The 14894-nt window shown below is 36.9% G+C and overlaps 1 protein-coding gene across 1 annotated transcript; it reads left to right on the top strand.

Moving 5' to 3' along the window:
- Nucleotides 1–3034: 3034 nt before the first annotated feature.
- On the top strand, nucleotides 3035–6856 carry LOC139733824 (L-asparaginase-like). Its single transcript, XM_071644630.1, has 4 exons — nucleotides 3035–3188; nucleotides 4203–4315; nucleotides 5382–5567; nucleotides 6707–6856. The coding sequence occupies exons 1-4, from the start codon at nucleotides 3035–3037 to the stop codon at nucleotides 6854–6856; spliced, it is 603 nt and encodes a 200-aa protein (XP_071500731.1).
- Nucleotides 6857–14894: the final 8038 nt, after the last annotated feature.

The following is a 14894-nucleotide window of genomic DNA, read 5'->3' as shown; positions in this document are numbered from 1 at the left end:
TTTAAAATGCAAATTCCAAGTCTCAATCCATACATGATTCTTTTGAAAATCTTAAAATGAGAATTCTTTTAGGTTTTGGCTGATAAAAAACCACCCTTTACGTATTACAAAAAAAAAAAAATCAGAAATGATATCCATCAATTCTCAAACTCAGTAGTGCATGTCACCTCATTGTTTTGGACAATAATACATCTTTACACATAATTATGGTGTTCTACATAGACTGTGTACATGTATTGCTGAACTTCCTTAAAACATACAGAATGCTGTAATATTTCAGCACTTTTGTAAACTTCTGGGTTCTGGAGATACTTTACCTTAAGTTCCCAGCCCCACACAAACGAAACCCAAATTATGGTGTCACATATTGCAAAGACTGCCATTGACCCTGGTCAGTACACAAGTTGAAGCATTGACTAGAAAGCTCTCTTTAAATATACGTGTAGCATGCAGGCTGAAAGTATGAACTTGATCTTGTGTTCTCTTTACATTAGCACTTTTTTCAACACCTTATTTCTGGAGATACACTATCTTCAGTTCCGCAGCCCCACACAAACAAAACTCAACATGTGGTGTCACATACTGCAAAGACTGCCATTGACCCTGGTCAGTACACAACAAGTTGAAGCATTGACTATAGCTCCCTTTGAATATACTTGAAGCATGCAGGCTGAGAGTGTGAACTTGATCTAACTTGTGTTCTATTTACATCAGCAATTTTGTCAACTCCTTATTCAGTGACTCCAACTCTCCCGTTTTCGACGGGAGATCTCCCGCCGAAAGCCCATTTTTGCAAAATCTCCCGTTTTCCCGCTTGAGATTTGATTTCTCCCGCCCTGGGTCTGTGTCTTCCGGTGGAAAGGATTTCTTACTTATTGCTATATCGTATGTTGAAAAAAATAAGCCTTAGATAGCACCACAGAACATCTAGAACCTAGGAACTTCGCGCTTCGCACACATCAACTTGGAGTCTCCCGCCGTTGCTAGGGGTCTCGGGCGGGAGAATCTCCAGATCAGAAGGTGATTGGGGTTGGAGTCTCTGCTTATTTCTGGAGATACATTATCTTCAGTTCCCCAGCCCCACACAAACAAAACTCAACTTGTGGTGTCACATACTGCAAACATAGTTTATGATTGCCATTAGCCCTGGACATTACTCACAAAGTTGAAACGTCAAATTACCAACTGAATGAAACGCTAGCTTCATTTTTTTTCCCGTTTAACTATAGCATGCATGCCCAGAGGATGTGCAGTGACTGTTTTTTTGTGTTCTCTTTATATCAGCATTTTGGTCAACTACTCATTTATGAGATACTCAGTTGTATACTCCTTCCCCCCCCCCCCCCCGAAAAAAAAAAAGAAGAAAGAAAATAAACTTTCAGGGAGTCACATACAGCTACAATTTAGTTCATGCTTATGATTTAGTTGCCATTAACTGTGGCAATGACACATCAAGTCATACATCATACTGTATAGTAGACAACGAAGGGTTTTTTAGCATTATTTGAAAAAAAAAAACTATTTGTGGCATATACATATTATAATAGATACACTGTATAGGATGAGCAGCCTGTGTGGCCAGTAAAACATGACACAATTTCACACAAATTTTAAATTCTCTCTAGTGTCCCTGCTGAAATGTCCATTGATAGCATCCATGTAAAATAATCAAAAGGTATGAACTTCTTAAAGTAGGTCTGACATTTATCATGTGCAAGGTATCATGTCTGTATGACATTTTTTGTATACCGGTATGTATTTACATGAAGGAATGTGTGAGCGTATGTGCCTGCGTGTGTGTGTGTGTGTGTGTGTGTGTGTGTGTGTGTGTGTGTGTGTGTGTGTGTTTGTGTTCTATTGTGCCTGGTCAATTTCTGCCTGCAAACTACCCTGGGTCCCAGGGTATACCGGGTAGTTTGCAGGTACAAACCCTTGTTGGGAGTAACAGAGTCTGCACCAAGACTATACTACATGCACTCAACTGGCACTGTCCCTAGTTTTGCAGGCACAAACCCTTGTTGGTCGTAGAGGAGTCTGCGCCAAGACTACTGTATGCACCACTTCGGCACTGCCCCATAGGCCCTGTGTTGTAGCTTCTCAAGGCTGCAGTGCAGTGGTACGTGTATTAGTCTTGGCACATGCAGACTCCTATTACGACCAACAAGGGTTTGTGCCTGCAAACTACACTGTCCCTTGGACTGTTGGGAGACGCTACAGTACAGGGCCTATGGCAAAGTGTAGTCTTGACGCAGACATCTAAACAACCAGCAAGGGTTTGTGCCTATAAACTAGCGGTCTGGCTACCCCTTTCCCGACCAGATTTTTTGTCTTTTTTTTTTGTCTTTTTTTTTGTCTTTTTTTTTTTTAATGATGTACACTCATAGGACATTATTTTAGACCAAGTTTGGTTCATGGGCTCCATGGGGTAAATTACACCCGCCAAGGACCCTTTTCGGGGGGTTCCTGGGGGCCGAACCCGCCCCCCGGGACCAGGGTGACGCGCATTTTGTTAATGAGGAGGGTGGCCCCAGCAACTCTGAGGGGTCAAACCTTTTGGGCTTGATGGGATAAATTGAGTAGTCGCTAGCTCTCTGGCTATAAGTAAATCTACACCGTAGAATTTCAACTGGAGTGGACCGTGTAATACCGATGAGAGTATGCTTCGAAGCACATATCAGCTGACCGGTGCTGTTCGTGGTTTACGAATGTTCCCCGATGGACAGCGAATAAATCGGGCCTCCCGTGAATCCCCACGCTACAGTTTTTTTTTTTTAATAAGAATAAAACATAAGATTATCATATAGTAAAATTATGTCGAACAAAATTCTTCGTAAATCATATCTCTTGGTGATCATGAAAATTTCAGCCTATGCATGATCATAGATTTTTCCCCAACATGAAGATAATTTATGATCGAAATGAATTAAAGTATGACAATATATCCCCACCCCAACACCCACCAAGGGAGGTATACGACCATTCTTCCTCCCTCGCGTCACCGTTCAAGTACACTCCCACAAACTCATCAACCACGATGTACGTTACGCCCTCTATCATTCAGGTCACTCTATTTTTTAACGGCAAGTTGATCCGTGGCAACCGAAGTATGAAATTCTCCTGCTGCATACTGGATGCCTTCAGATCCCCGAATTTCCCGCCACTCGCCTTCGTGGGCACCAACACTCAAGGTGACTACAGGAACATCAATAATTACACTGTAAATACATCGGTGTTAGATTTAACACCACGGGTGTTAAATCTAGGGCCTAACACCGATCAAACTTCAATAAAGGACCACACCCACAGGTGTTAAAAATGCACTGTGATGGTGTTGAAAAGTGTTCACCTGACACTTTGTGGTGTTAATTTGACACTGTATAATCGTTATTTTGACACTGTACTGGTGTTAATTCAAAAATGACACCACATGGTGTTGATTTGATATCTGTTAGTGTTAATATCAATGGTTTAACACCCGTCCAGCTTCAATAAGAGACCACACCTGGTCCAGCTGGTGTTACTTTGGGGTAAATTTATTTTCACATTTTTTCAAAAATCTAGTATTTTAATGTAAAATTCTTGATCGTCTTGTTTAAATTAAAAATCAACAAAAAGTGCAGTTACTAAGAAACTCTTCAAAAAACAGTTTAAAATTTGGAAATGACACCCGGAGGTGTTAATTTAACACCATAAATGAGCACCGAAAATTTAACACCAGCTCGGTGTTCACTATTTAACACCGGACTTTTTGCAGTGTACTAACAACATCTACTTGAGCTCGTGATTCAAAGTGTACATAATTATCATGTGTACTGATGTAATCGGGATGAAATATTGGGGTTTTGTTGGCGCTTAAAGAAAGTAAGGATATTTAGACCTATATAATACCAAAAGAAAGGGGATATGTTAAAAAAAAACATTTGTATATTCATATTATGTACCAACATTCGTAAATCATGAATGTATTTTTTGTTAAACTTTTACCTCTTTTGAATTTCATTCTTGAACAGCAATGTCAATAGCATAGATCTGTACTCCATGGGACAGAATGATACTAAAACGTAGTATTTCCTAAGTTCGAATCAGACAGTACATTGTAAACCAGGGCTACTTGATGTATGATCACTTTGGCACCGTCCTTCATCCTCCATTGTTTAATTCCAATGTGACATCTTTTATTTCGTTCATTCCATCATGGTTAGTGATCTGGACCAATGTCCGTCAACCGAAACCTGGTGAAGAGTTCAGTGTGAAGGCGAACATGACAGCCGAAGTGGATCTCCTTTGGATCTATCCCAACATCACCCTCGACACGGTGAGTTCGGGGAAATAGTCGGTATAATGTCACCCTCGAAACAGTGCGTTTGAGACAATAGTCGATAATAACATCACCCTCATTACCACGCCAGAAGGCAATATTAAACAGACTAATCACTGATATGATTCCGTTATGTAGGCGTCACTGTCGCGAAATTGACCAAAGATGAACACAGGATAAAGGAAATGTTCCAATTAGCCGCTGATCGTATAAACATTGGGTCATTCGTGAAGGCAACTTAAGCCATCGTATGGATGGTGGAGTTTTTCAGGCTCCTGTAGCAACTTTGTGAGCGGTGATAAAATCGTCAAATTCATGTAGACATCTCCTTTTCCTTCGTTTGTCCTTCGGATTCACATCTTCGTGTAGCCTTCGTGTGTTGTTCGGGTGCCATCGTGTAACTTTCAGTAGGCGTCGTATTTGCTTCGGCTGCTGATTGGCTTTGACCAAGTTCCGGGCCAACTTCACACAAAATAATTGAAAAGTCCATATTTGTATTGCCGTCTTGTGTCAATTTTGGGACAGTGTCACGCCACCCTTACCCCGAATAATGATGGTTATTCCGCAAACGCAGGGGCGGATCCAGGAATTCTGTAAAGGGGGGGGGGGGGTGCAACTAATATTTCGGGTGGCACCTTCGGGTTTCATTTCATTTTTTTTTCTTTTTTTTTTTTTTTTTTTTTAACGATAAATAAAGGGGGGCGTGCGCCTCTTGCGCCCCCCTCTGGATCCGCCACTGAGACGTGTATTCTTTTTTATACTCTAAGGCCCCACTTAATCTCGACCAGTGGGCTGCGAAGCTCTCGCAGGTGGGCCGCCAAAAATGAAACGAATATTCATATTCAATCTTACTGGGCCTCAATAAAGTTTGTAGGAGCCAATGTGGGCCTCGGGTTTGAAAAACGTTGAGAAGCGCAGTTCTAAGGGTTCTTCCTAATTTGTTGTTAAAAAACTTAACCTTTAGCGAGTGTGCTCAACCGGAAAGTGAAAATCAAAATCAATTGCTTGATGAATGTCTATTCAATATTGAAAACGTAATTTTGTACGATTGAACATTGAACAGGTGAAGGCACATCTCCAGACTGACATCAAGGGCGTTGTGTTTATGACGTACGGCGCGGGGAACTTTCCATCAGACCGCAAAGACATCTTGAATGCTATCAAAGAGGCCGTTGAGGGCGGCAAACTGATCGTGAACTGCACCCAGTGTCCTAACGGACAAGTCACACCGGCTTACGAGACCGGACAAGTAAGTCTTGTTTTGACAGAAATACATTGTAGGGGCTTAACACCCGCCTTAGAATAAGATCAGGCCAGAAAAAGAAGTGATCTTAAAGGTCCTGTTTACCTTTCGGAGCAGTGATTTAAAAAAAAAAAATGTTCAAGATATCACTTTTGATGCATATGTGTAGGTCAGTTGTATCACAAAACATCCTACCATATATTTTTTTTTTTTTTTTGCAATAAAACCTGAAATATAAGGAAATATCACTATTTTTCTCATTAAACCGTATACGGTTAAGTCTGGAAACATTTTTATTATAACTTTTGTTCACATTTTAATATTTAACAATACTTAACATTGATTATACCAGTTCAAATTTTTACATTGGCTGTTTCTATCCCTAACGCACATTGTAGAACTATTTTGACGCACTAATACTGGTTTTTTTGTTTCATCTCCAAATGGGAAATTATGCCTTTAAAGATCGGTAGACCACTCACCTCGATGACTACTGAGCAAAGGAGACACTAGTAAACACAACCCAGAGTTGAGAGCATGACTTTATAATCGCATTGCTTAAAGGGATGGTACACAGTATTGGTGGAAATGAAAATTGGGCTTTTAACTTTTGGCGAGATACCAAGAAAACACTTGTGAAATAGTGCAGAGCACACCGTTTTAAGAGGAATTAAAAGTTTATTTGATGAAGATCGGGTTTGGAATGGCTGAAACATCCAAAAACAAAGTAAAAAAAGGCGATCGTAATGTAATGTGGGTCCCACACTTTATTAGAATCGCTCTGTTTTGGATATCTCAGCCATTTCAAAACCAATTTTCATCAAATAAATATTGAATTCCTCATGGAATTTCATGCTCTTTCATATTTCATAAGAAGTTTCTCATAATCTCACCAGAAAATGTTAGAAACCCGAAACTAGGTCTGAACCAAAACTATACGATCCCTTTAATGTCATTATAATATTTAAGAAATTATTTAGATTTTTTGTTACTCTGATTTTTTATGTAAGATGAGAAAACCATTGTTATTGTTTTGTACACGTTCTTAAACATGAAATTCGCGTTTACCAGGATCGATCTGAATTCTGTTGATCCGAGAGTTTGCTTATCAAATTTTGTTCGATGTTTTATTTTGGTTTATTAAGGTCCTGATAGAGGCAGGGGTAATCCCCCTCTCTGACATCACACCAGAGGCGGCGCTCACCAAACTTGATTACGTCATCCAAAACTTCACAGGCTCAGAACGCGAGGCTTACCTCAAACGTAGCCTGCGTGGAGAGATGACGGTTCAGTAGTTTGATAATAATATTCAAGGAGGTTTTAAATTGATTTGATTTGATCTGATCTGATTTCATTGTTCCACATCTAAAACAAAAATGATATGATAAAATCGATTGAACTTTAGACTGGACCAAGCGTCGTAATTACAGAGAATACAAGAGAAGACAATTTTACAAACATGAAATGTGGGGACCTACTAAAAAAGCGGAGCTTGTAATGTATAGATCCCTAGATGAAAATGTTGGTCTTGTTAAACAAACAACCTAGTAACAACAATTATGAAAGAAAGGAAATAAACGTAAAGGAAAGAGAGCAAAATGAGCAAGAAAAACAAATAAAATACATCAGAACAGAACGAATTAGCCACCTGTAATACGCTTGCAAGATTCCTCGTCACCCGACCAACATAGTTAGGTAACAGTAGGAATGCGCAAAAGCACATGATTACATAATGATTCATGAATTCAGGAATAGCTTTGACATGAGCGACTCTGTAAGAAGAACTAAAAGCAAACCCTGATTCCTAATAAACAGGTGGGATACCTCTTTGATCATAATAATGATCAAAGAGGTATCACAATTGATCATATCAAGTCTTTCATGGATCAACCTGAGTCTGAGATCGCACTCCGTGGCCTACACGATTTAATGACGTAGCTAAAACGCCCTGGAATCGTGTCAACCATTCTTTTTGTATACTTCTGAGTAGACCATAAGATATCTTCTGTACTTTAAAGCTGGTTAATACATTGTACTAGTCCTTGCTCCTTCTTACATTATAATTATGCAGACATAATTATATGCATGTACAGTAACTTAATGATTTTAACATACATGTATGTACAGGAAATTCAAAATGAACTCAACTTCAAATTGATAAGATTCTTGCGTCAAGTTGTTTATTGCAACTGATTGACAAATTGCCCTACATCGCTCGAGTATGTCCATGTATACCCATGATATATTTTGTCATAAGTAGTGTAAGAAAACACTGATCAATTCAGTGCTTATTTACATTGATGTAGGACAATTTTACAATCAGTTGCAATAAGAACTTTTTTTATTCGCGAATATTCATGTTACATTTCTACTACCTTTTCACCCAATTTTGCACTCCACATAATTTTATATACACACCTTTGTACTATGTTTTGAAATGGTATTTACATTGACATTCTAAGTTTTATTGATTTCTGTTAACTGTACTGAACTTTGCACGTTAAGCAAGTTTTCATAAATATAAGGATTAAGAAAATGCCAGTGAGTGAATTTCTCATGCAAAAGTTTTTTTTTAAATTTTTGTGTTGGAACCGCTTAATTACAGCTTGTGAGTCTATCTGTGCATGCATAGTTTTGCACTCCTTTCTTCAGGGGAATGTTACCTTCCTTCCTTCGCTTCATTCATTCACTGCATTCATTCATTCATTCATTCATTCATTCATTCACTAATCATTCATTCATTCATTCATTCATTCTATCTGTGCATGCATAGTTTCATTTATTCATTTGCATTCATTCATTCATTCATTCATCATTAATACTTCATCATTCATTCATTCATCAAGTCATTCATTCATTCATTCATGTATTGTTCATGCATTCATTCATTCAAGTTCATTCATTCATGTCATTCATTTGTTCATTTTGATTTAATATAACACTCATCCTCGGTAATACTATCGGTGATTGTATCAATCAAGTCAATAATGTTTTATACTGTATTGTACTATACTGTGTTTGTTTGTTTGTTTGTTTTTCTGAAATATAACCCCAGATGAATACTTAAAAAAAAAAAAGAAGTGCATAAAGGAAAACTCAAGGCTCTTTAATATTTCATGAGAGGTTTCTCATTATCTAAAAACAAACAAACAAACAAACAAAACATCATAAAAAACTTTGGAAACTAATAAGTGAATAAAGAAAACCCAAGGCAGTATCACTACACGTCTCTTCCTTTCTCTCTCTACATTATACATGTACGGTATATAGACTGCTGACAATGTTTCATACACTGTCTCCCTCAGGCTGAGTTCAGTGTTTCATGAATATATAATATATATGTACCAATGTGTATATATATATATATATGTATATATATATGTATATGTATATAGATATATATAGATATATATATATATATATATGTATATAGATATAGATATATATGTAATGGGTGAGAATTTTGAACGATGTACAATTGCCCATTTTCGCACCTCATGACATTCTCTCCCTTAGAACACGCCAGGATGATCTAAGAAACCAGATTTTTTCATGTCATCTCAAAGATTGGTAAATTTTCTTTCAGGAAATATATGGTTTGGTTGACTTTTGCCTGATATTTTTCATTTGACAAGGACTTAAAGCGTAAAAATACGGTAAAAACGCTATTTTCACAATAATTTTTGTTTTTCAAAGTAATGATGTGCATATTTAAGCATACGTGGCATCTAATATCTGACCATGTTCTGGATCTGACATATCATGGGTATGAACCACAACATTATAAGAACTATATGAGCACGTATAAAATCACAGAGAACAATTGAAATATCAAAGTCCTAAACAGGCGAACGTCCGTGGTGCTTTTATTTCTATCGCTGCTGCAAATTCTACTTTGTTTTCCCAACTGTAATGTATACGAAAATTTGGTGTTCCACCTAATGAACATATCCTGCAAAAATTGTACGTCTGCTGGCTGTACATGGGACGTAACATTCTTTTATGCAAAATTATACTCAGTTTTCGTCACGGACGTGCTTCCGCTATTTTCGAATAAAGATCGTATCCCATTAAACGCTATTGGTGATATTGTTCTGAGTCGTAATCAACTAAGATCTAGCCACACGATTATATATTTGTTTTGAGTTTCTGTCCATCCTTTGTCAAATAGGAACCGAAATTATATTTTTAGACGAACCTCCGAGAAAAAAAGAACGTCCGTGATGATTAAAACGTTTTCCAGTGGGACACCATCTTGCTTTGATGACGAAGGTGCATTTTACCTTTGGCTCTCTAGCCGAGGAGCTGTATGTTATTTTTGGAGCGGACTGAGGCTTGTCCGCAGTTTTTGGACCATGCAATTCACCGAAAACCAAGCAAATAATTAATATTTTCTCTGAAAATTCACCTCCTGATCCCCCTCTGAGCAATACATATGTTGTAAGGATGTCAAATGTCTTATAATTTGCATTGACAATACATTTTCAAATTTTTGACAGAGTTAGGAAGGCTAGGTACTCTCTGCCGATTAGTTATCCGTCCTGGAAAATGACCTTATCAGTAGAACGAACGTCCATGACAATTCCAGCGAACGTCCGTGACGTATGCAATCCCTTCGATAGGGATAACTTGTCCCAAAAGTGTCCTGTATTCTTTAAAACTTTTAGCTATAATAGTCACAAATAAAGTTTTACAAAGTAGAACAATGAGTTTAGAGCAGTAGTTTCAGAATTTTTAAGGCGTTATGTGATCATGATGAAGAAACAATTGAAAATTTACTCACAATTTTACGCTTGTTTTCCCTCTAATTATACAAAAACAGCTAAATGCTGAAAACAAAGTTATAGGAAAATGGAATTTTGCGTAATCTGTAATTTCTGTGCATTTAAATTTCTTTCTAATGAGGTTCTGGAGACAATTTGTACTGTTACAGGTTCTGAAAGTTTCGCTCACGGACGTTCTGTCCGAGAAAGGAAATTTCTGACAATTACAAATAAATCACTGCACATAAGATTAATGTTAGTTGAAAATATTACCAAATCACCGAGCCGCTCATACCCGAAAGTGAATAGCGTACAGCACTCAATTTACCTGTAATATCAAACGGAAAACGTTTTTTTCACGGATGTTCGTTGGTTGAATAAGTCAGTAGATTACATAGTAGGAGAAAGAGGATCAGTGCCACTTTTTAGTGACAGGTGCTCTTAATGTTTATCTTTTGAGTACGGTAGCTGCCGTCTCAAACAGAACACATCCAGTTTTGGTCTCCATAACGGACGTTCGCTGTAATTGTCATGATATTAAATGCCTTAATTCATTCTTATTTTTCTCTTCATGACGAGTTTTCTCTCATTCCCTCAATAGCCTGAACATGCTGCGACCAAACTGAAAACAAAAACAAAACAAAACAAACCAAAACAAATCCGAAAAGTGCTACGCAATCACATTCAGGATAATGACGGAAGAAGTCTGTAATGAGCATGTGTTGAATAAGAAACGGAAAAGTTTCAAAAGGACGTGGAAGCAGTTGAATGAAAATGACTGAGAAACAGAGAAGGGATCGAGCTCCAACACACAGAGAAAAGAATTGCCAGTGCACTCCCGTTATACCAAATTCCTCTGGAGAAGTTTTTGTTTGTTTGTTTATGTTTTTTATTCATCGAAATGCCGTCACAAGCGAACAAAAATCATGCAGTATACAATTATTGGCTGATGAAAACACACAATTCCTCCGCTTATCATCACATGGTGTTGTTTTATACTCATCAATGAAAAGCAATATTCATTTGTAATTTTTTCCAAGATTTCTTTTTTCATTTTACATTTAAGAGACAGAGAGATCGTCAATTTGTTTGTGCTTTTGTGCTTACTTTGAAAACACATGTTAAAAAAAAGTAATTATTAAGAATAGGTTTAAGGTCGCACTTTGATACGTTCGCTCTTCCAAAGATTCGTTTCTCCGATGTCCAAAGGTTTGTTATTCCAAAATGGAAAAAAAATGTAGTTAATTCAGGGGGTTTGTTATTAGAAATGTTCTTCGAAAAATAGATATTAAGGATCATTATTTTTAGGTCCGTTCTTCTAAAAGTGGAATGGGCCTGATATTCGTTTAGGTGAAAACGGTTATTATGAGGTTTTGAAATTGGAGGATTTTAGTTGTTAACTTGTTTCTCCACATTTGGATAAGCGAACATAATTTTTCATGTTCCAATTAATAAGCCTTTCGGTTAACCTTCGGAGATTCCTATCATTTACCGAATAAAAAAGCTTCATAATTATACGAACTCTATCAATTTTCGTATTGACAAACTGTATGAAGAACGAGCCTCCGAAATGACGCGCTACAAAAGGTTTGTTATAACAAACCATATCGTATAATATCGAAGTCACAAACATCCATCCAAGTTATATGGACTTATTGTGTCTTGTTATGACGAAACTTCGCAGTATCGAACCTATTATCATTTCTGACTAATATAATAACACAAATTCTCCTCGGTAACAGTGTGTAACACAAGGAGCAAACACAGAGGGATTTCTTCCTAACGTATTCGTTTGCCCTCCCCAGCTAAACTTCGTATTTCTATAACGGAACACATTTCTGTTGTTTTTCTATATTAATTCTTTGTCATAATTTTAGCTGTGATCATGTTCGTTATATAAAAAGCAAATTTTGCATTGTAGACTTTATATAACAAGGTTAGGACCTGAATATTTACTTAATGATAACGAAATTTTAATAAATATATTCGTTCTCAAGGATGGACTACGTCACTGAGATTACACGTACGTTTGTACGTTCATTTACGAGAGATGGAAAAACTGTTTTCTTTGATTCCTCAGTATAAGAAGATAAACAAGCTTATATAATTGAGAATTGGTAATATCTATTCAGGATTTTGCAGAGGAGTTTGTTCTCGACATGAAATTGCTGTTTGTTGTGAGTAGAATGCGTTTTCAACTCAAGAGAGCTGCATTGTTCAATATCTTGTTTGTTCCGAACGTCCGTGAGCTACATGCGAACCTCCGTGATGAAAACTATGCTATGTTTGTTGGGTTATAGAGACTGCCCAGATGAGATATATCGTAAAAAGGTATATTGTTATTTGGGAGTGAGGATTAAAGTATGGGATAGTGAAATAAGAGGTGAAAATATTGAGTTTCTGTAAAATGCGCGTAAAGTTAAGAAAGTGTTTAGCGGAAGAGCAATATTTCCACAGAAATGACGAATTTAGTTAAATCATCAGTTGTCTACCATTACGTACAGGTTAAGAGTACAAGCTTAATATTCTGCAATCACGTACACATGTCCCTTAAGATATTTCGTTAGGATATTGAACCGAATCAGATCTTCGGAAACTATGTTAAATGGTATTCAAATGTATGTGCAGTACTATTCCTCACGGACGTTCGCTGATCTGGACATGGTAAACTTGAGCGGTGAATAAAAACTTGTTCCTCTGGGAAAATCCTAGTATAATTGGGTTTATATTAAAGCTTGAGTTATATTCTTTCAGGTAAGATGAATGACTTGGAGAATTTCCTACTTTTTAAATTTTGCCTTGTTTTGGCTCAATTGTACATCGTTCAAAATTCTGACCCATATATATGTATTTATATACATATCAATGTGTGTGTGTGTGTGTGTGTGTGTGTAATTATATATTTAACAATCTGAACTTAGATTAATAGTGTATAAAAAATATGAATGAGTGTTGTCAGCGGTAAAGCGTGTAACCGGTGTTCAAGGAGACACAATTTTGTCTCCTTCGGGTCTAGTGTCTCCTTTCAATGTTTTATCTATACAGTGTCTCCTTACGGCTATATCATATACATGTATGTATAAATGTACATAAATAAATATATATATATATATATATATATATATATGTATATATATATATATGTATATATATATATGTGTATATAATATATATATATATATATATATATATATATATATATATATATACATGTATATATATATATATATATATATATATATATATATGTATATATATATCATGACTCGACACTAACTTTTTTGTTTGGTGGCCCGATGGGGCCACCAAAATCCTAAATTTCAAATTTTTGGTGGCCCGAGAGAAAAATTTGGTGTCCCGAAAAAAAACCAATAAAAAACATTAAAAGTCCTTTTTTTTTTTAATGAGTCAAATATTTAAGTTTTATAATAGTAAGAATTAGAAGTTGGACATATCTACTCATAAATAAACTTCAACAAACTTGCAACACTCACTCTCAGGCACTCATTCAGTCCTTTTCATCCATCCTTTAAACAAATTTAACTGCTAATTTTCGGCGAAAAAAGTTACGAATTTATTCAGTGGCGGATCCAGAGGGAGGCGCAACCGGCGCACGCCCCCCTTTAATTTTCGTTAAAAACAAAGAAAATAAAAAGAAAAAAACCGAAATGAAACCCGGAAGTGGCACCAGAAATATTAGTCACGTCCCCCCCCCCCCCCCCCCTTTACAGAATTCCTGGATCCGCCCCTGTTATTGACATACTTTTCATAAATTTTGGTGGCCCGAGGCGGGCCACCAAATTTGCCCTATTTTGAAATTTGGTGGCCCAACTTTCATTTTTGGTGGCCCCAGGCCACCGGGCCACCGTTAGTGTCGAGCCCTGTATGTATGTATATATATATATATATATATATATATATATATATATATATATATAACTGATGAAGAGAGCGGTGTTTTGGGACTAACCTGTTTCAATCTCAGGGTTTGTTTTTTTGGTTTTTTGGGGTTTTTTTTTGGCTAACCCCTGACGGAGTGTCGCCGTTTATTTTGGCCAATGTTTTGGTATTTCATATATATATATATAATTCCAGTCAAATGATACGTGCATACCTACAAATCAAGCTGTGCATGTTTCTGACCTTTGCACATGAAGTAACTGACATGAACTTTCTCTCAGTCTTTCTTACTCAGGGGCCTGTCTTATAAAGACTTGTGATAGAAATCAATCACAAGTTTTGTGAGAGCTGCAATGCAAGTTGCGATTGATTTGGGGACTTGCGATTGATTTAAAGGCTTTATAAGACAGGCCCCTAATCTCTCAAAACTCACAGGACAGGAATGAAACAAATTACAAGACTATTGTATCATTTCAAATAAAAAAGACAGACATGTTCATGTCTAATCATAAATACTATACAGAAAGTATCATTGCACACAAATATTGGCAAGAGTAGTCACATGACAAATATTTACATTAGTACATCAAGAATACATTTTGAGCATAATGACGGTTGGAGTAGCTGTAGCTAGTACTTCTTAAGATGCAGGGCTGCCAACTCTCACGCA

This window comes from Diadema antillarum, unplaced genomic scaffold (assembly GCF_040938485.1).
Source record: "Diadema antillarum isolate AM-2024a unplaced genomic scaffold, OU_Dant_1.0 seq00000497_RagTag, whole genome shotgun sequence".
In the NCBI taxonomy this organism is placed as follows: Eukaryota; Metazoa; Echinodermata; class Echinoidea; order Diadematoida; family Diadematidae; genus Diadema; species Diadema antillarum.
Note: the sequence above shows the minus strand (reverse complement) of the source record. Positions and strands in the feature narration are given on the sequence as shown.

Excerpts from the sequence above, each read along its gene's own strand:
- LOC139733824 (XM_071644630.1), top strand. The coding sequence starts at position 3,035 with ATGTACGTTACGCCCTCTATCATTCAGGTCACTCTATTTTTTAACGGC. Across the intron at positions 4,316-5,381 it reads CCAACATCACCCTCGACACG|GTGAAGGCACATCTCCAGAC; the intron begins GTGAGTTCGGGG and ends AACATTGAACAG. Across the intron at positions 5,568-6,706 it reads CGGCTTACGAGACCGGACAA|GTCCTGATAGAGGCAGGGGT; the intron begins GTAAGTCTTGTT and ends TGGTTTATTAAG.